The sequence below is a fragment of the Vidua chalybeata genome, chromosome 5 (assembly GCF_026979565.1).
Source record: "Vidua chalybeata isolate OUT-0048 chromosome 5, bVidCha1 merged haplotype, whole genome shotgun sequence".
NCBI lineage: Eukaryota > Metazoa > Chordata > Aves > Passeriformes > Viduidae > Vidua > Vidua chalybeata.
Window position 1 is genome coordinate 33,391,103 of NC_071534.1, and position 20,397 is coordinate 33,411,499.

Below are 20,397 nucleotides of genomic sequence, written 5' to 3' on the forward strand. Positions count from 1 at the left end.
AGACCAACACAAACAAAGAAGGCCAGTGACCCTCAAAGCCACAATCTCCTTTTCTACTTAACATGTTAACCAGCCCTGCTCTTTCAGCTGGGATAATTTAAGAGAATACTGCAGATAAGAGAAACTCTGTGATCAGGTTCCTCCAGGGATGCACTCCCAGCTGCAGAAGGGGCTGCTCCCCGGGCTTGGGCTGGTTGTAGGGAAGGAGCACATTGTACAGGATTTTGTGCAGTCCATGCTCTGCCATGGGATACCAAAAGTGGCCAGGTGAGGCAGGGGCATTCATGAAACCTTGTGTGTCCCAAAGGATAGCCATGCCAGCTCTCAGACCCAGTAGCAGCAGGAGTCCTGCAGTCCTGTTGTAGCATCTGAGGGAGGTACAGCACCACTGTAGCACCTGCAGAACTAACCCTGAGGGAAGGCTGCAACCTAAATACCTCATCCACAGGTAGCTGGGATATGGCCAAGTGTGGCCATGCCTTAATTCTGCTCTCCTAAGCAGACAGGTGAATACCTTTCATAGGCATTCACTACTTATCTCCTGGGAATATGGCATTCCTGCATCCCCATCGGCTGCTGAAGGTAACAGGGTGTTTGTGTACCCAGAGAGCGACTTCTTGTTTTACTGAGGGTTATGCTTTCACAGAAATCAAGGATAGCTCCACAGTGGCTTGGGATGTCTGAGTGACAAAGGAAAGGGCTGCTGCAAAGGCTGTGTGGGAGGAGAAGCTGTATCAATTTCAGTAATGCTGTCAAGTATTTGTAATATTACATATTAGTACAGCGTAAACTCAGAAAATAAAGCAGCTTGCTTTCTATAAATATTCAGAGACAGGGATTTAAACCTGTATGCAAAGTCTCTCTCTTATTTGAGTTTTGTTTTCTGCTGAAGCCAAATTCACTGTGTGGCCCCTTGGCAATGCAAAAATCCCCAGAGGACCCCTCCTTACAAGTAAGATCACCCCATTGCTTTTATCTGCTGTGATTTTATAGTACACATATTTGAAAGGCTGCTAAAGCAGTGACAAATTGTCAAGGGATTACTGAACCACAAAGGCTGTAGTTATAAAAGAGGACAGAAAAAACTTGAAGCCATAATTCCAAGATTTTCTTGTTATTTGGGAATGTAAGCAAATTTTAATACTACATTAGCATAGTCCTTGTCTAATTTGTTTTTCACCACAGCTTGTTGCAGAGAGCATTCTTTTGCGTTTTGCTCAGTGGGAGGTAGCTGAAAACACACTGTTAAATACCAGGAAAAAAAAGACATTTGAAGGACTGCTTTTTCTACACCACCACCACAGTGGAAATGTCTGGTGTAATAGCTGAATGTTTTTAATATAGAGCATTTTCCTGGTAGTCTGGATGACTAGTTTATACGTAACTATACCAAATATTTAATGCAGCCATATTAAAAGTATCAGTTAGGCTTTGAGAATGATGTTTTACATATACACCAGTTATAATCCAGAAAAACTGCAGATACAGGAGCTGGATTGGTATTTGATCAACTCAATAGAAAGATATCTAGTATATATATAAAATTGAGAAATCACATCAATTCTATAATTATAAAAATATACATCAGTAAACCATATAAAATTCTTTTATATATAATCAATAATTTAAAAGATCCAAACATGGAACTACCAAAGATACAGTCAACTCTTAAATAGCCAGAGATGGGATATTTAAAGAACAAAATAGCTGTGCTGCATAGACACTAGCTCTGTGCATAGCTGGTACAGCTGGTTTAGTGTTTCAAGCAGAAAACACCTCTTAGATCCAGCTGCATTACATCTATGCTTAGTTCATGTCTAGAAGTTGCCAGTTCTGGGCCTTACTGAGTCATTACCAGACCAGAGCTAAGTTAGTCTCAGGAGTCCCTCAGTTTTCTCTTCACCAACGTCTATTTTTATAGCCCTTTATTATAGGTATACCGATTTTTTTATTGCTTTGGCTAAAGAAGAGACAGAAACCTCATCTTTTGTATGTTAGATGTTTAAAAGGATGTCAGAAAAAATGAAGAATTGGGAATAGATTGAGAGTACATTCAACAGGAGAAAGAGCTGTATTATTAACTGGTGTGTTCTGTGCTTTTTCTATGCCTGTCATTGTGTTTCACTGTTATTACCCTTCACAAAAAGGCAGAGTTGCATCTTTTTGTCCCAAAACATAATTGCACATATTTACTATTTCTTGATCCACTTTTAGACATGAACTTCTGGAAGAGGCTCGGAGAAAAGGTTTGCCTTTTGCGCAGTGGGATGGACCAACGGTGGTTGCCTGGCTAGAGGTAAGTGTTGGCCAAAACTTGAAAATGTGAGTCATGTTTGTAGACTGCTTCTGTGTGCTTGCCCTTACAAATCTTAAAAGAGACTGTTACAGCCTCTTCCTCTCCCCTGTGCACTGTGCCATCAGCACTACATGGGTTTTGACACTGGATGGTATAAATTAGAGACTAGAGCTGAAAAAAGTAAGACAATTGCACAGCAAGATGAAGAATGTTCTTGAACCCAAAAGTTTTTAAATCCTTTAATTACTCAGTCTCTAAATGTCTAGAAACTACACAGACATGATATGTAGAATGATGTGCTAATTTTAAATAAATGTGAAGTAATTGTAGCTTTCTGCATTTAAAATTATAATGGGGAAAAAAGCATTCCTCCCACTATTTCCACCTGCAGCATAGGAGATCCAGGTTGAAATCTCTCTGATTTGACAGGCAGTGCCTTCATATCTGAAATCCAATGTGCAGAGAGCTGTCCTTTATTTGGAGGACCTAAATAAATGGGGTTTGGAAATCAAGAAGAAGAAACATTCAGCAAAGCTGTCATCAATTTTGACAAAGTAATCAATGTTTTAGGTGAAGGACCTACTAAAAAAAAACCACAGATGCTGAGGGGAGAAGGCCGCAGAAAGTAAGAATGTTCTTATACAAATCCACAGTCACTTTTACATGGCAAGGCTGTAACACTTCACTGCAGATACAAACTCTGTTGGCTCAAGGAGCAAGTCTATTCCTTACTATACCAAGCATCTCTACCTATTCACAACTTTTCTCCTGCCTGCTCTAGCTATCATCCATTGATCATCAGTTAGACCTTGGAAAGTTTTCCTCTTCAATGGAAAAAAGAGATCCCTCTCCAAACCTTTGACAGAAATATGCTAGTGAATAAATGAAAGATGAGAAATGAAAGCAGCTAACGTCCACAAAATTTCTGCTTCACATTGGAATTGCTGAAGGTACCTAATGAAAAATACAAAATGAAAACTGCAGGAAGTCAATACAAGCATTTGTATATGACCTTGGAAAATAGGATTATATCCTAATTCCCAAAAAATATCTGTTAATATGGAACAATCCTTAATTCGGCCACTACTTTCCTTTTTCATATGACTGTAACCGGATTTATATCAGTCAGAAATATTTAGTATTACAGTAAAGGCTGATTTGTTGGAGACATGAACATACAAAAGTCTATAATTTTTGCATACTAATACCCTCGTCTTTCAAGGAGATCTGCAGTTTCAAGCAGTTTTTGACAAGTTAAGCCTTACTTTTTTTTCCCCCTTGATTCTTTTCTGAAAAATAGGATATGCTTCCCACTGTCTAAGAATGGGGCTGTAAAGAGAAATCCGGATCTATGAAGTTCTTGGGGAATATGATGACAGCAGCACAGGAGAGCTCAACAGGAAGTTTATGTCACAATAGTCAGTGCAGATTGAATACTGATGGCAAAAATATATGAGGATAGGAGTAGTGTGTTTATTCAGTGAGTATCAGTGCATTTCATACTCTCCTAAAGAAAAATAGTGTCACTTCAACTAAAGAAGTAAATATTAAAGGAGAAAAAGACTCAAAAATAGGACATATATTGTGAAATTTTCAAATGTTACAGGGCTTTTCAGCCTTAGCATTTATTCTTGTTTTTTGTATGTAGCACAGACATAGTTGAGAAATATTTTAAGAATTTTGTGTTTTCTTAATTCTGCAAAAGTATATTGATCTTGATATCTGACTTCTCTGTCTAGAATTATTTCTGTGTTCTCTTTTTGGAGACTGTTCATCTAACATCATTTTCTGCTCGAGAGTTATTTTTTTAAAGAATTTACTTATTTTGTTATAGAAATAATTTACCTAATGAGCAGCAAACACTTTAATCTATTTCTGCAGTGTTTATGCATTTCTGCTTTTCAAGTGCATGTGTGAAAAAAAATTAATGTCAAAATAAATGAGGTGATGAAATAAATTTTAAAGCTATGCATGGTTTTCTCATGGCCATTTAGGTGCAGATGGGTGTTATCTACATAATTTTTGGGTTTTGCTTTTTGGTTTTTTCCTTCATGAAACTTTGTATTTTGTAACAGTTCATTGGAATCAGATCATGTTTTTGAGGTTCAGACTAGCATTCGATGGAGGGTAGTATCAAATTCCATCAGTGGGAAGGACTTATTCAAACAACGCAGTAATTTCTCAATCTCTGTGATACTTCAGAACTCAAAGCTTGACTGAGCCTTTTGCAACCTGACAGTCAAGTCTGATTTCCCTGTGATGTAAAAGTGACCTAACAGCTGTCTTTTATGGAAATATCTCCTAGATAAAGTATAAACCTCTTAATAATCACACACTTCTTCCCCCTGCTGTGTCAAATGTAATGAAAATCCTTTCAATTCATTGCTGCTTTCCAGATTTTTTTGTGAATTTCCTTATTTCCTTGACCTTGTGTCCTCTTTTAGTAAGCCTTTATTAAGCGAAAAAACAAAGACAACCAATGGAATCAGCTAATTCTGATGGTCTGTTTGAGATGCACCTAGCTAGGTCTTTGTTATGTTATCCCTGATATCGTAGTGATTATGGCATTCACTGGTTATGTTCTTCTTACAGGCTTTGCTATGCATAATGTACTTCATACCATGATTAAAAACCCCACATGCATGATATGAAATTACCTCCTTTGGGAAAAAATAGCTGTAGACACTGGCAGTTGTATTAATGACACAGCATAAGATGAGAAAGCTGAGAAAAACAAGAATAATTCACACTCAGTAGGTCCTCTTACAAGGAAAGAACAAGTAGTGAAGAAAGGGGTTGTTCCTGGCCTGGGCTAGTAAGACTAACATAAGGAGAGGAAAAGCATATAAGTACATATCTTCTAAATCCATAGGTGATGGAGCTGTGCTCACATTTTGTGGCACCTTGTAACTAGTATTCCTAGCTGGGATGGGACAACATACAGAATCACAGAATAATGAGGTTGGAAGAGACCTCCAAGATCATCAAGTCCAACCTATGCCCTAACACCTCAACTACCCTATAGCATCAAGTGCCATGTCCAGTCTTTTTTTAAACACATCCAGAGATGGTGATTCTACCACTTCTCTGGGAAGACAATTCCAGTGCTTTATTATTCTTTCGGTGAAAAATTTTATCCTAATATCCAACCTGTACCTCCCCTGACATAGCTTGAGACTGTGTCTTCTTGTTCTGTCAGTTGCTGCCCAGTAGAAGAGACCGACCCCCACCTGTCTACAACCTCCCTTTAGGAAGTTGTATCGAGCAATAAGGTCACCTCTAAGCCTCCTTTTCTCCAGGCTAAACAACCCCAGTTCCTTCAAACGTTCCTCATAGGGCTTGTGTTCCAAGCCCCTCAACAGCCTTGTTGCCCTTCTCTGGATGTGCTCAAGCATCTCAATGTCCTTCCTAAACTGAGGGGCCCAGAACTGGACACAGTACTCAAGATGCGGTCTCACCAGCACCGCATACAGGGGAAGAATGACCTCCCTACTCCTGCTGGTCACACTATTCCTAATGCAGGCCAGGATGCCATTGGCCTTCTTGGCCACCAGGGCACATTGCTGGCTCATATCCAACCAGCTGTCAACCAGCACCCCCAGGTCCCTTTCCACCTGAACACTGTCCAGCCACACTGTCCCCAGTTTGTAACGTTGTAGGGAATTTTTGTGGCCAAAATGTAGAACTCGGCACTTAGACTTATTAAACTTCATGCTGTTGGACTCTGCCCATCCGTCCAACCGATCTAAGTCTCTCTGCAGAGTCCTCCTACCTTCCAATAGATCAACACAAGCTCCCAGCTTAGTGTCGTCTGCAAATTTACTAATGAAGGACTCAATGCCCTCATCCATATCGTCTATAAAAATATTAAACAGAACTGGTCCCAGTACAGACCCCTGAGGGACACCACTGGTTCACCACCACTCTCTGGACCTGGCCATCCAGCCAGTTCCTAACCCAGCGAAGAGTGCTCTTGTCCAAGCCGTGGGCTGCCAGCTTCTCCAGGAGTGTTCCTATATTTGCTGTAAAGTCTGTCCTTGATAGGGTGATTATTTGAACTGGGCTTGGTTAATTTCTACTCAGAAGATAAAAGCTGAGAAATGTAAGATTGTGCCCCTTGAGTACACCATGTTAAAAAAGAGAAAGCCATTTTAGTACAAAAGTGAAAAAAATATTTAATTCCTCTTAGATGATTTTCTGTACATAAGATTATCAGGTAGGCAGTAACACTGACTTGTGCCAGTACTTGGTCATTAAAACCTGGAAAAGGAGTAGCCCTGAGGATGGAGACAGCTCTAAAAAGAATTCAAAGCATGCCTTGCTTTAAAGTTCTGATTACAGTAAAAGCAAAAAGAATTCACATGAAATCATGGCAATTTCAAAGGTTCTGAAACAATTTTTATTAACGACTATGATATTCATACTCATTTGTGTGTGCTATCGTGCTTATTCAGACTGATAGGTGTCCTGACAATTAATTGTTTATTATTGGTCATTAATTAATTGATTATTAGTGGTCATGACACCAAGTCTGACAGTTTAAGAAGCTTTTGGACAATGCTTTTGGCACATGATGTGATCCTTGAGGCTGTTCTGTGCAGAGCCAAGAGTTGGACTTGATTATGCTAATGAACCCCTTCCAACTCAGGATATTCTTATGACTGTAATTTCATTTGAGAGATGAAGCAGTGCTTTGGATGAAATGTCCTTTTTCTTGACAGCTCTGGCTAGGGATGCCAGCCTGGTATGTCGCTGCCTGCCGCGCCAATGTGAAGAGTGGAGCTATCATGTCTGCTTTGTCTGATACTGAGATTCAAAGAGAAATTGGAATCAGCAATCCTCTTCATCGCCTAAAACTCCGATTAGCAATCCAGGAGATGGTATCATTGACAAGTCCATCAGCACCTCCAACATCCAGAACAGTGAGTCCTGTTCAGCTAACTTTTTCTTCCCACTTCAACCTACAGGAGTCTGCAGAAAAACTTCTGTAGTACAAGAGTGGCTCTATGATAACACACACTTCACAATCAGTGAAAACCGTCTAATAAAGACTCAGAACTACCTGTTCATCACTTGCTTGATTATTGATTGCTGATGTTTTTCTTTTATCAGATACTATTTTTTTAAGTCATTGTTTCGATTATCCTTGGTGTTATCCAAATCAGTATCAAGCATCTTATTTGTAATTTTGCCTTTATTTTTGCCTTTTGCCAAATCATCTGTACCAGCCTAATCAGATTGTGTTTCTCTTCTTTGTTTATTGTTCTCTATTTCTTTTTTTGGGGTGGAGGGCAGGCAGGTTTTGGGAGAGGTCATGTAGGAACACAGCCCTTTTGAGTCTTGTTTCCATTCTCCCTTTTTGACCCTTTCAAATGTTATCTAATACAAGTCAGCTGGCTTCAGGTTCTTCATGCTTTTAAGAGAAGCAGTGATTGGAAGTGTGAGGGGAGCATCTGGAAAGTGGAAGTGGAGCTTGTGCATTCAGTGAGGAAGGAAGAGAAAGTGGTGGCAGAAAGGACAGAAGCATGTAAAGATACACAGGATACAAGTCTGAAAAGAAGGGGGAATATATCAAAAAGAGCAAGGAAATAGATCAGGGCAGAGTAAGAATGAATATGCTGTATACAAAAAGCAGGGAAAATAGGCTAAACTGATGAGGACAAAAAGAAACAAGATAACAAAAGGGAAGTTTTAATACTGATGGTAATGGCAGTGCAAGAAGCAACGGAGACTAACAAAAAAGAGGTTTGATCAGATGGCAAACATGGCATAGAAGTGAAGGACAAAGACTACTACTCAAGTAGTGTAGCTCAGATTTCTACTAGAAAGGCAGTAATAATTATTATGTTAATAATATTTATATTTTTTAATATTTTGTCTTCATTGAATTTATGGAGAATCTTTTTGTGGAATTTAGAATTCAGATACCTTTGTGAGCTATATAAGTAACTGGGCAACAGCAATAATATTGCTATTGATTGTCCTTTTATATTCATGTTGCTCATATTCATTGTAGTTCACTGTCTGATACTTTCTTCCCTGAAAGTGAGTCATTACCATGGTAATATTATGAATTGTAATGGATTTTAATAAAGTAAAGTAGTAATGACTCAATATGATGTTTGAATTACTACACAAAATTATTTTTATTTTAAAATCACAAGAGGATATTTCAAAGCATAAAAGCATTTACACTTATGAAGCATAAAGGGAGAATATTATGTTCAAGCTAAAAACATTGAGAATACTTTTGCCTTGTTTTTTTAATTCTGCCTGAGTAACTGTGTGCACACAAAGGTGCTCTGCCCTTGAATATAAATTTCTGAGTCTCCAGTCTTTCTGCTTCCCCTCTTTCTCAGGAAAGGAGTTAATTTATCTCAGGTCTCCGAAAAACATAGCACATGCTCCCTCCCTGACCCTCCTCATTGTCCTAGTAATCATTTGATGAAAAACAATAGGATGAGGAGGAATAGTTTTAGAAGTGAATTATCATGATATTTTGATTTACAGAAACATGGGAGAAGTATTAATTATTTAGATTACAATATGGGCATGTGACTTGTGCAGAATATTTAGGCTGGAAAATCTTTGGGAGCTGAAGCTTACCTGTGCAAAGAGCTGTGAGCTAAAGGTTGCATTTGCCAGTTGTTTATGAAATGCAGCTTTAATTATTATTCTTTCCTTTGTGGCAGTGCTCTGCCAGATTTCATCCATCAGTTCTAGTTGTAATACTCCATCACATCTGTTCAGAAGCTGCAAATGAAACATACAAACCAAGTTTGTCTAAAGCTGTCTCTAGTTGCAGCTCTGTAGAGGCAAGAACGTGGTTGTGCTGATGGTGATGCGCTGATAACTTAGAGTGCTGCTGCCTTTCTTCTTTACCTCTGCTTACCTAATGTGGATCCCACACCTGCCTTCCTTCGGGCCTTGTCTGTAGCCCTCAGGCAATGTTTGGGTGACCCATGAAGAAATGGAAAATCTTGCTGCTCCAGCTAAAACGGTTAGTCATTCCACTTCAACTTAAAATGATTTTAGTGCTCAAAAGAGGATAGGCCTGATCCTGCTTTAATACAGGTGTCATATCTTCTGTAGGATGTGTCCCAAAGCATGCCATTAAAAAGCTGCAGGGAGTAAGGAAATTGAATTTAAAGAACAGTTATGTAATCTTTCAGCAAAAGAATTTACAAATGGTATTGCCATCACAAAAATTGTGTGACCCTAATACCAGTATTGGACTTTTAGAATATATAATAGTTTCAGTGCCACTGTGAAAGCTCATTTAATGAAATGAAATTGTCATGGTTACAGGTGCAACATTTCCCCTGTAATTTACTCCTGCTTCTTGTAAATCATGTTTTGTATTTGCTGACATATAAAGAAATAAGAAAAGGCTTGAAAATGGTCCATTAAACAACTTCATGTTTTCATTAATGCTGAGTCTTTCTTCTCCATACTTGGGTATTAAATAATCTTTGATTTCAGGTGCATGGAGAGTGTCATTTATTTATTGATTTTTGACAAACCTCTCCCATAACATTGAAGTAAGACCTTTTTTTTTTTTTTTTTTCCAATTTGGAATATATGTTATTTTAGGTTTTGGTTGTTAATATTATATCTTAACTCCATAAATGTACTTATGAAACATGTTACAATGTTCCAGTGAGATCTCTGAAAAAAATGATCTGCAGTTTGGCAAACTTTATAGTCAGCCCAATCCATAAATGGTGGGAGAGGTTCTGGAGCTAAATTTTGATGCAATAAGGAAATTATTTCTTTAAAGTTTATGCTTGTTATAGTACTTAAAGTTTTCTCATTAGTAGTAAGGAAGCCAATTCTCATAATTTTTTTTTCAAACTGAACTCATTTCCAGTTTATTGTTGGTAAAGATAAATGCAAATATAACAGCACCAAACCAACAAGATGTAGAGTCAATTCTGTTTAACTGGCCAGCCAGAAAAATATATTTTTTCCATAAAAAAATGTTACGTAAAAAGCTCCTTTACAATAAATTCTCAAGAAGACATTTTTTATTGTTAATGTTTCAAAATCAAACTAGAAACAAAAAACTACATCCCTAATGCCCAAATTTTTTAGTAAATAATTGTGTTTTAATTGTGAAACTGTGAAGAGTGTTTAAATAATGTTGTAAAATATCACCAAGATATAATGATTCTCTATCTTGAAAATTCAGCTACATTTTATGGTTTTGGTCTTATAATTTTTTAGGTAGCTTAGCCCAGGACATTGCCACTGGCCAGAGTTATTTTATTCGTGCACTTAATGTGTATATTTTCATTTTCATTAACATGCATAGGAAAATCACAACTTTTTATAACTAATTTTTGTTCTCCTTTTACCTGCTTTACTAATTGCTTCCTGCTGATAATACAGAAAGAGTCTGAAGAAGGCAGTTGGGCTCAGGTATGATCATTCAAGTGACATTTTTAAACTGGAATTGATAATGATGTAATTGGGTGCATCAATATGCATAGTGGAATATAATATTGTGACAGTATCTCAATTATTGAACTATGATTTACATATTTTAGAGTTCTTCTCAAAGAGTATATTCTCTGGACAGTTTTTTAGGTAAAGCTGAAATAGGTACCTATGTTGTGAATATTTTTCACAAAAGAAATTATTACATTCCAGAGACATATCCTATTTCCCATCTAAAACTGTGTTAAGAGTTTTAGAGAGTAAGCATTTTCCTCGTTTTTCAAAATAGGACAGTTAAATGTGCCATGAATTTGAGAGCTAACTTTTCTAAAATTACACTGATTTTTTTTAGAACAATTGTATAAGTCACACGCAAGTTATCAGTCTACAAATACTATTGTACTATTTATTTAGAACTGCCCGTTTTAAATTTTTATTCTCTAATTTATGCACACTTACACAATCTTGCTATTTTTACTGATGAAATTCCTTTTCTCTTCAGAATCTCACAAGAATTAGATGTAAGGGGAGTATATTTTCCCTCACAGATAATATATCCATCCAGCTTTAATTGTGTTACTCATTTGTTTAGGACATTAAAACAAAACCAGACAGTTGGGCTTGACAATGATCCTGAGCATGATCCTGTTGTGGAAGTGTAAATCTTGCAATTTATTAGTTCTCCATTCTTGTCCTCTGTTTTGTAATACAAAATAATTAACAACAGTGAGATGTAAAAATCTATTTTGCATCTTAATAAGGCAACTCATATAAAAGTAGCTCCATATGCATGGCTTTTTCATATAGTCCCTTCCTCACCCTAGTGAATTAGCTGAACAATGAAGCCTGAGTATTAGTTTCTAGGAGGAACCTGGTTTGCTCCTATCTTGATTAATTTCTTGAGCTCCACATATGATGGATTTGGGTTTAAACTGTTCACAGCTGAAAATATCTCATTTAAATGTAAGCCTGAGTGCCAAACCACTGAAATTAACTTTTAGTCTCTAAAGGACTTCAGGTGTGTAGCCATGAAGTATCATTAGACTTTATTTATTAAATTCTTCTCGCCACAAACAGAAACAAGCCTCAGTGGATTATCTGGAGCCATTTTTGTATTACCAGTTTACAGTTCAGGGTTTGCCTGGCATAAATATTCTAGAAGGTCAATTGAAAGCAAGTAAGATTATTAAACACACGTATTTTGATTGTTTAACAAGTCTGCTTGCATTTAAAACTCAAAATTGAAAAAGAAATTACATAAGAAAACAAGACACAACAGGCAAAACTGCTATCTGTAACAAATATCTTACAGTGGCTCCCTCTTCCAGTGTTAAAACAAAGCCAAACCAGAATTACAAATTTTTTTTAGACATAATTTTTTTAACATAATTTTTTTCTTTTAGACACATTTTGTTTTCAATTTGTGGTGCAGTCTTGAAAACACTCAAGAATTTTTCCCCCTTTCCATTTTCTTCTCTCTGTAGACCCTGGCTTATGGTGATATGAACCATGAATGGATAGGTAACGAATGGCTCCCCAGCCTGGGTTTACCTCAGTACCGAAGTTATTTTATGGAATGCCTGGTAGATGCAAGGATGTTAGACCACCTGACAAAGAAAGATCTGCGTGTGCACCTAAAAATGGTGGATAGTTTTCATCGGTATGTTGGCATAAAGACTACACCCATCAAAATGCTTATGTGTCTGCTCTAGTGCTCAGTTCTGAACAGAATAAAAACACTTTCTGTTGTTTTGGTGTGGAAACACATACAGAAAAGAGAGGGCTGACTATTAGAAATCTGAATTGAGAGAGATTTCTTTAGTAATAGCAACCACATTGCAATTATGTCTCTAAAAACCAAGATACTCGTACAGATAAATTTTGTAATGAGCAGGGAACCATTACTATATCAATAGACTCTTGACAATACAGAAACAGTAATAATTTAAGTGGTGTGAAGTATCAGAAAGTGTTAGACTAGGGCCCTGAGATCTCATAATAATGAAAAGCTATTGTGTGTAGCACATAAAAGCTGTTAACAATACAAGCAATTTGACAGTTGTTGGGTTACTGAGGGATATAGCTAGGAACCTATTTGGAAATATGGAAATAAAGGCATTTAAACTTAAGGGAGAACAAGATTTATGTGACAAGAAGTGGATTTCTTTTTAATATACTGTCTGATTTGTCACTTTTTAAAAGCCTGATTTGACAAAACATTTCACGGCTCACAAGGGCTGACCTTTTCAGGTCTTTTACTTTTAATGTTTTGGGTTTCTTATGCTAAAACAGTTGTTCAGACATACTCATTTTGTTTTTTTCCATTTCATTCCTGAAGTCTATGGAGTTTTTTTACTGGTTTTGCTCTCCCCTCTGTTCTCAAGACTTCATACATGGGTACTATGAAACACCTCATGTGAAGTGCAGGAAATACATCCTACATATGTTCCCATCTTCAAAATTATCTTTATTAACTCTGTAAATGTTTCTCTTTAAATAACAGAACAAGCTTGCAATATGGAATCATGTGTTTAAAGAGGTTGAATTATGATAGAAAAGAACTGGAAAAGCGAAGAGAAATGAGTCAGCATGAAATAAAAGGTGATAGTTCCTGGGAATGAATACTGGGAATGTTTCTTCTTTTGAAGCTTGACACCGTTAACCCATTGTCATGCCATTATGCAAAGCATTTAAGCATGTGCTTTAAGTAAAACCAACTGAAGTCTATCTTTCTTCAGAACAAATCCTATCTCCTTAAAATAGGCACAGTTAAGTACTTTGCTAAATTGGGGCTGCAATTCTGAATGGTGGTTTCACACATACATTTTGCTAAATTGAATTTTGGATATGGATCTTACCTGAACCTCTTTCAGGCTCGGAAGCAGAAGCCAAAAAGTGTGCAGCTCAGGGGGATGTGCTGGGAGCAACACTAAAAAATGGGAGCACTCTGGACCCTAACACTATGCCCCAGCTTTTGAAAACCTTTGCCTTTGATTTTTTATGTCAGAATGTATCAGAAAATGCTGCTTGGAGGGTTGACCACTGAGGCAGTTGATTGGTACATAAGAATAGTTCCTAACAAAACTGGTCTTATTTCACTGCTGATTCTGAAGATTTTTTTTCTGTGTAAAGCTCTCTAGAACAGTTGCAGGCTCACCGCATGGTTCTTTTTATATATAACAATTAGGGTGGCTGGGTTTTTTTTCACTATCAGAAATTAATCCTTTGATTCCTTTGAGCTTTTCCAGCTGTAGTGACTACAGCGGTTAGCACTTCTTAAGGACAATGCTATTAGAAGGGCCAAAAAAAAAAAGTTGAAGGGCTACAGTGACAGTGTGCATTTGCTCAAGGCATGCACTAATGCCAAGACTTTGCCTTGGACATGCAGGCATCAGTGCCAGTCAGCCCAAGTGGGTCTAGCTGGAGACTGACATAGGAGAATTGAATATTAGTCTCAAATTCTGCTGTGGCTTCAGTGCTACTTCCTGCTAGGACAAGAGCAATAATTCATAGCCTCCTTCACCTTGTTGTGCATCTGTCAGTTATTCATGGTCCCAGGTGGGATTTGGTCTCTGCCTGCCACTGTGTTTCAGCTGATCCTGTTCCCAAAAAGCAAGATGCTCTCAGCCAGGCAATGGAGAAATCCTACTCCCAGAACAGCCACAGCAGCTGGACTTGTAAAGGTTCAGTAATAAGCCTCATCACTTAGTAAAGAAAACTCAGTACTTTGTCTCCCACTCTAAAGATCAGTATAAGTAACTTTTTTTTATCTTACAGGAAGGGCAGGATACTTTTCCAGAGTAGCCAAATCCTCAGAAATGAGGATTGTAGCTCATTTTGTTGCCTTAACTTTATAGTTGGTATGGACTTCAGGAACTGCCAGCTTCCTGTACTAAAAATAGTTTGTCTCTACAATTGTGAACTAATAGTTTACTTTATGGCATGTTAGTATGTGATAGGTGCTGACACAACTCTCAAAACGTTTCATACAAAACTCACAAGTGAAGCCTTGAGGAATGGATACTTCTCCAGTGCCTTTGCACTGTAAAATCTTGCCTACAAATTGAAAAGGTATATATAGGAAGTGGGAGGAATTGCATTATGGAGATCCCCTCTGGAAGCAGGGACTTCTCCTTTGGAAACATTATTACTTGAAGATAATTCATCACATAGAGTTTTTGAATAGGACGTACTAAAGCTATATGAATAGCACTGGCATTCCTTATGTGTGAAATAAAGCAGTAAGACATCCACAGTGCATGCACAGCTACACACATGCACCTGTACAATTTGGAAGTTCTCAAGGTATCAGGAGACTGATCTGGTGTTATGTCCTTACAGATGTGCTGGTATGGAGCAATGATCGAGTCATACGCTGGATACAAGCCATTGGCCTCCGAGAATATGCAAACAATATTCTAGAAAGTGGTGTACATGGTTCACTTATAGCACTGGATGAAAATTTTGACTACAGCAGTTTAGCTTTATTATTACAGATTCCAACACAAAACACACAGGTAAACTTGCTTATGCTACTTCTGGTTAATCTGTACCCATTATTACCTTTTATTCATCTTCAACCATTTTAATTTTTTTACTTTGGTATCTCTAGGCACGGCAGATCCTTGAGAGAGAATACAACAACCTTTTAGCACTAGGAACTGAAAGACGACTTGAGGAAGTAATTAATTTTATTTTCAGTATTTATAAAATATCATAGTAAAACATTAAAATTCAGTTCAATGCATGAAGACATGTTAATTTTCACATTGTTAAAGAGTCAGTTACAGCTTAAAAAAAAATTAGGACTACCCATCAAGGTTTTTCAAGTAACCTCAGCTTGGCTACGTATTTGTGTCATCTCAGATGCTAAATTTGACACTGCACTCTTACTTTAAGATGAACATTTTCCAGAGAGGAGACATGCAGAATGGAGTGGAAGTTTTGCTGGACAGAGCAGGTGGTGGGGGATGTGTGTGGCTGGGATGCCTGTGCAATTTATTCTTTAGGACACTTACAACTTTTTTAAAAATAAAGAAAAAAAGTAGATTTTTCAGTTTGTTCTTTATTGGTTTTTTTTCTTCTAAGTTCTTCAAAGTTAATCAATATTAATAGAGTGTGATTTGGGGCACTTATCTGGGAAGAGGAATCTTAAATCCAACTATGGAAATTATTTATCTTAACATAAGAGTCCAGTGCAAAAATGTTTAAGTCTTGGACTTCTGCACATAAGGAGAAATAAAACTTTTAAGGATTTGCTGAAAATGTCAGATGCCTATGACTTCTGTGCATGCATATGAGTGTTTAATCCTTTCTTAGTACTTTGTAAGCCTCCTAATGCAGTAACAAATCACTTTCTGTCACTGTGTAAGAAAGTTCTACTTTAGCTGATACTTAATCCTTGACTATATCGAGCCAAAGATTTAAGAAGAGTTTTCCACCCCAGCATTTAATATTTCTCAAGCTTTTACTTCTACAAGCATGTCTCAAACACATTACAGTGACTGGATGCAGTGCAACAGAGCAGGGTAGTTGTTATGGAATACATTTGGCAGCGGTAGAGATAGCACACAGCAGGATAGTTAATCAAAAAGCTTCATTTTGCCTTATCAAATACAACTCTGTGTTGACAGAGCGATGACAAGAACTTCAGGCGCGGCCCCTCGTGGCGTCGGCAGTTCCCCCCACGTGAGGTTCACGGGATCAGCATGATGCCGGGCGCGTCGGAAACGCTGCCGGCCGGCTTCCGGCTCACCACCACATCTGGGCAGTCGCGGAAGATGACAAGTGACGGTACGAGCTCGTTTCTGTACTTCCTCTTGGAAAGCACAAGGCTCGTCCTAGCATGCCAAGTTGATTTTTAATGCATGTCTGTCTTGCACCACAGCAATTGTGTTCATTTAACTAGGATGAACCGAGTCTGGAAGAGTTGAATTAGGGAATGGAAAAGCACTGACTTGGCATATTATTGATTTTTTTCAGGTTTGCTTCAGACTGACAGTGTTTATTTAAAATAAAAAAAAAAAAAAAAAATGGCCATCTCACTATCCTATAGCTCTAAAGGAAACAATCAGAAAGACTGGAATTAATTTACTACCTTTCAACTGAGACTTAATATAATATCTATGCAAATTTGCATCCTATCAGCCTCTTTAGCAGGTGGAATGTTTTAGAGAATGCAATTAGAAAGGGCTTTATTTTCCTATCTTACTTTCAAATTAAATAGCTTAGCCTTGACCACCAAATAACTGAAGTTTCTAACAGTTGCCAGTAGATGAGTAGTTAGCAAATGCTGAAATTCAGGCACTAATTGAGTTACTATATACCACTCTCATTTTCTCTGGAAATCTTTTGATTTCCAAAAGATGCACTAACTCAGAAATGAGTGGAAAATTAACAAGCAGATCATAATTAAAAAGTAAGTAAAACTTTAAAATCATTGTAAGAGAGCAGGCAGAGGAAAGAAATCCCATCACAGTATTTCTTCAGGTATATGGAAGATAAAGCCAAGTATACCTGCCTGACGTTCTGACAAATATTAGTACACAGACTATCCCATTTAAAATGCTGCCATTTATTTCATCATGACAGGATTAAGTCTACAAATAGACTTATCTCAAATTTGTAGCGACTAGTAGAGATCACATCCTGTAACTTGATAATGAACTTGGTATGATAGTATTGCCACCTAAATTCCATTAAAGCCATCTAAATTCCATTAAAGTTTCTCACCTTATAAACAGTACTTTATAGTTATAGATGGAATAATTTACTGATTGCATCACTGAATGCCATCAACTCCTAGCTTCCATGGCATTTCCATAGCCCACATTACTGTAGTATATAAGAACCTTATAAACATTAATGGATTTCATCTTCTAATCATGGTATGATGTAGAAGATGATATTCCCATTTTACAGATGTGGAACTAAGGCAAAAGGCAGATTTAGTGATTTACTTGAGGTCTTCCAGACAGTTAATTCTTGAGTGGGTATACTGAACTGTGTCGACTTAAAGTAATTTTGAAGACCTATATCTTCATCCAGGATTTTGCTTCCTATCTCCCAGCAGTAAGAATGCAATAGTATTTAAACAGCATGATAGGTAAGAGCATTAGGACTTAACAACAAAATAAAGACAAAAATGAGTTTTAAACTGTACCACCTTTCCAGTGGTAAACAGACTGATATATTTTACTGGTGATTTTAAAGAGGCTCTGGCTTGTTTCCTTTTTTTTTTCCCCTTCCCAATTTGCAGTTGCTTCATCACGACTGCAGAGGTTAGACAGCTCAACAGTTCGTACATACTCATGCTGACAAGGCCTAGCAAAGAAGCCAGCACTGAATTGTTGTGAGTATTCTGTAGAGGCCATCATGAATGCTCTTTATAACTGTGCACTACACCCCACATTATCCAAGCATGAACCAGCATGGAGCAGAGGACATAACTAAGGACTCGCTAGGATGGTCATTTGGTCATGACAACAGTCTTAAGCTCAGTCCAGAAGATGCTACCAACCATATTTTGGGGAGAAGGCACAGGGAATGAACTTATTTTATGAAAACTTGGAAGAGTTCTACTAGGGGCTGGAATGGGGACAACACAAGTAAAGCAGAAGAGATTTACTTTTTTTTTTTTTAATTAAAGCTATGGCTCAATTTAGAATATCAGGTAGCTGTACAGACTAACCCATACAGAAAATCTTGAAAAATTATCTATTACAGAGATTCCTGAACTTCTCAAATAATTCAGAATTGACAAAGAAAAGATGCAACTTTTGATCAAATTTAGTAGTGGAATTCATGTTGCATTTTTCACCATATAGTTTTTGAGTATGGTTATGCATATCAGAGTCACTTTTCCTGAGTTCTGTGGAAATACAGTTTGCTATTTTATCCCAGCTTTTGGAAAAAATAGACACATGATGCGTAGTTACATCAATATGGCACCATTTTATGATAGTATTTGCTCAGTAAATCAGTTTCCATTTACTTACTTGGGGAATTGCAAGGCAGCTGGAAAAATTATTTGAATATCACCAAAACCTCATCAGGCATCAAACATGCTTCAATAGCTGTTGGATATTGTAGGCAGGACATGCAAGGATCTGCAAGCAAGTTGCTGGTTTTTATTTGATTCCAAAAACTGGGACAGACTTGCAACCATCGAGATTTTACTAACTCTGTGTAGGTTCAAAAATTACTTAGGAATAGCAAACGTTAACAGTGGGAAAAGTAGATTGCTCAGGATCCTCCTGATGACATGAGCCTTACTTCATAGATCTTTGAAAGACTGCAAGAGTAGAAAATCTTCCTCTTAGTAAAAATGGGAACTTTTTGAGCCAACCCTGAAAAAATAAGCTTGGGGGGGTTGGGTTATTTGTTGGTTTTGGTTTGGTTTTTCTGAAAAAGCAAAGTTTAGCAGCTGATTCTACAAACACAATGATGAAACACATAAACTATAGAAATCTTTTTATGTGTATGCATGTATTGATTTGAGCATGGTATTGTATCAGTAAGTCAGTGACAGGACTCTCACAGGTTCAGTGGTGACAGAAGTGGTAGGCAGAGATATGAACCTTTTCTCCTCTGTGCTTCAGAATCGCAATTTTGGAAGCAATAAAGCATGACCAAGAAGTTCAAATGTTGCATCCCGGAGTTTGGGTTTAGATTAGGGTTTTTAATTTATGTTAAAATGGGTTCTGTAATCCCGCGTTTCCCCCGTGTTGTTCCCCCCCGCGGTTTCTGCCCCCATGTTGCCTGCTGCCGGCTCTTACCCCTGTGCCGCTCCTGTAACCACCCTGCCGTCCGGCCCCGGGAAACCCCGTACTGGCCACCCCGAGACGCACAATCCCGCTCAGCCCAAGGCTCGGTGCCCGCCCCTGCGGGGTCCTCTGGTTGGTCGCTGTTGCTGACATCACCGCCACGGCAGCCGCCCCTATTGGGCGGCAGGCCGTGGATCCTCTCGCCCCGCCCCTCCATAAAGCCCTATCCCGCCGGCAGTCAGGCGCCATTTTCTCCCATGCGAGTGCCGGGAGCGGTCGCGTCTTTCCATCGAACTGCGCCATGTGTGACCAATAAACCGTTCCTGCCAAGCACGGAGTAAATGGACAAACTCCTTACCTCTCTGCCGGATCCCTAGCGCACGGTAACAGAGGCTGGCCAGCCCACGTGCCCAGGACACGGAGCCGTGTCCGGGAACCCGCGGCAGCAAACCCCGGCAGCACGTGGAAGCTACGCCACAGCCGGGCTCCCAAGAGCCGGGGAGAGCGAAAACCCACGCCGCAATTGGCGCCCCAACATGGTGCCGAGGCCAGCGCTGAGCTGATCGCGTGGACGGAGGTTCACCGCGGAGCTCCAGGAACAGCGCCAGGAGCCGCCGCCGCTGGCCAGGGGCCGCACCGCCGCCAAGGGGGGAGCGCCGCCGCCAAGCCAGAGCGGGCAGCGGTCCGTGCCGGACCACAGCTCCGTGACGGACGGAAACCGAGAGCAGGGGCTCTCCAAAGTACGTCAGTGAAGTCTCCTTCGCCCACGAGGGACCAGACAGTGTGTCCCTGCGTGGGACAGGAAGTGCAAACTTTCGCAGCCAAGAGGGCTGCAGAAAGGACACTTCCCGGGACTCCCAGACCCTGGTGGCAGCTTTTCTTTGCAGAGACTTCAGT

The 20,397-nt window shown here is 38.8% G+C and overlaps 2 protein-coding genes across 5 annotated transcripts in view; one reads left to right on the forward strand and one right to left on the reverse strand.

Moving 5' to 3' along the window:
• PPFIA2 (PTPRF interacting protein alpha 2) overlaps positions 1–20,397 on the forward strand; it is a 317,236-nt gene that overhangs the window by 286,491 nt on the left and 10,348 nt on the right. The window contains exons 23-32 of the mRNA XM_053942047.1: positions 2,215–2,296; positions 7,018–7,218; positions 9,234–9,296; positions 10,688–10,717; positions 12,220–12,395; positions 13,239–13,336; positions 15,077–15,252; positions 15,348–15,416; positions 16,369–16,528; positions 17,994–18,086. Coding sequence (XP_053798022.1) covers positions 2,215–2,296; positions 7,018–7,218; positions 9,234–9,296; positions 10,688–10,717; positions 12,220–12,395; positions 13,239–13,336; positions 15,077–15,252; positions 15,348–15,416; positions 16,369–16,528; positions 17,994–18,052 — 1,114 coding nt within the window. The 3' untranslated portion in view covers positions 18,053–18,086. The remainder of the gene's footprint in view (positions 1–2,214; positions 2,297–7,017; positions 7,219–9,233; positions 9,297–10,687; positions 10,718–12,219; positions 12,396–13,238; positions 13,337–15,076; positions 15,253–15,347; positions 15,417–16,368; positions 16,529–17,993; positions 18,087–20,397) is intronic.
• The window catches only part of ACSS3 (acyl-CoA synthetase short chain family member 3), a 106,173-nt gene continuing 88,496 nt past the window's right edge, over positions 2,721–20,397 (reverse strand). Inside the window, exons 16-17 of one of the 4 annotated variants that reach the window (XM_053942050.1) lie at positions 8,903–9,049; positions 2,721–2,782 (exon numbers count right to left, since the gene is read on the reverse strand). In XM_053942050.1, the coding sequence (XP_053798025.1) occupies positions 2,735–2,782; positions 8,903–9,049 (195 nt within the window). In that variant the 3' untranslated portion in view covers positions 2,721–2,734. Of the gene's footprint in view, positions 2,783–7,171; positions 7,268–8,753; positions 9,050–20,397 lie in introns of those variants that run through there. The other 3 variants (XM_053942051.1, XM_053942049.1, XM_053942048.1) reach the window with 3 other exon arrangements.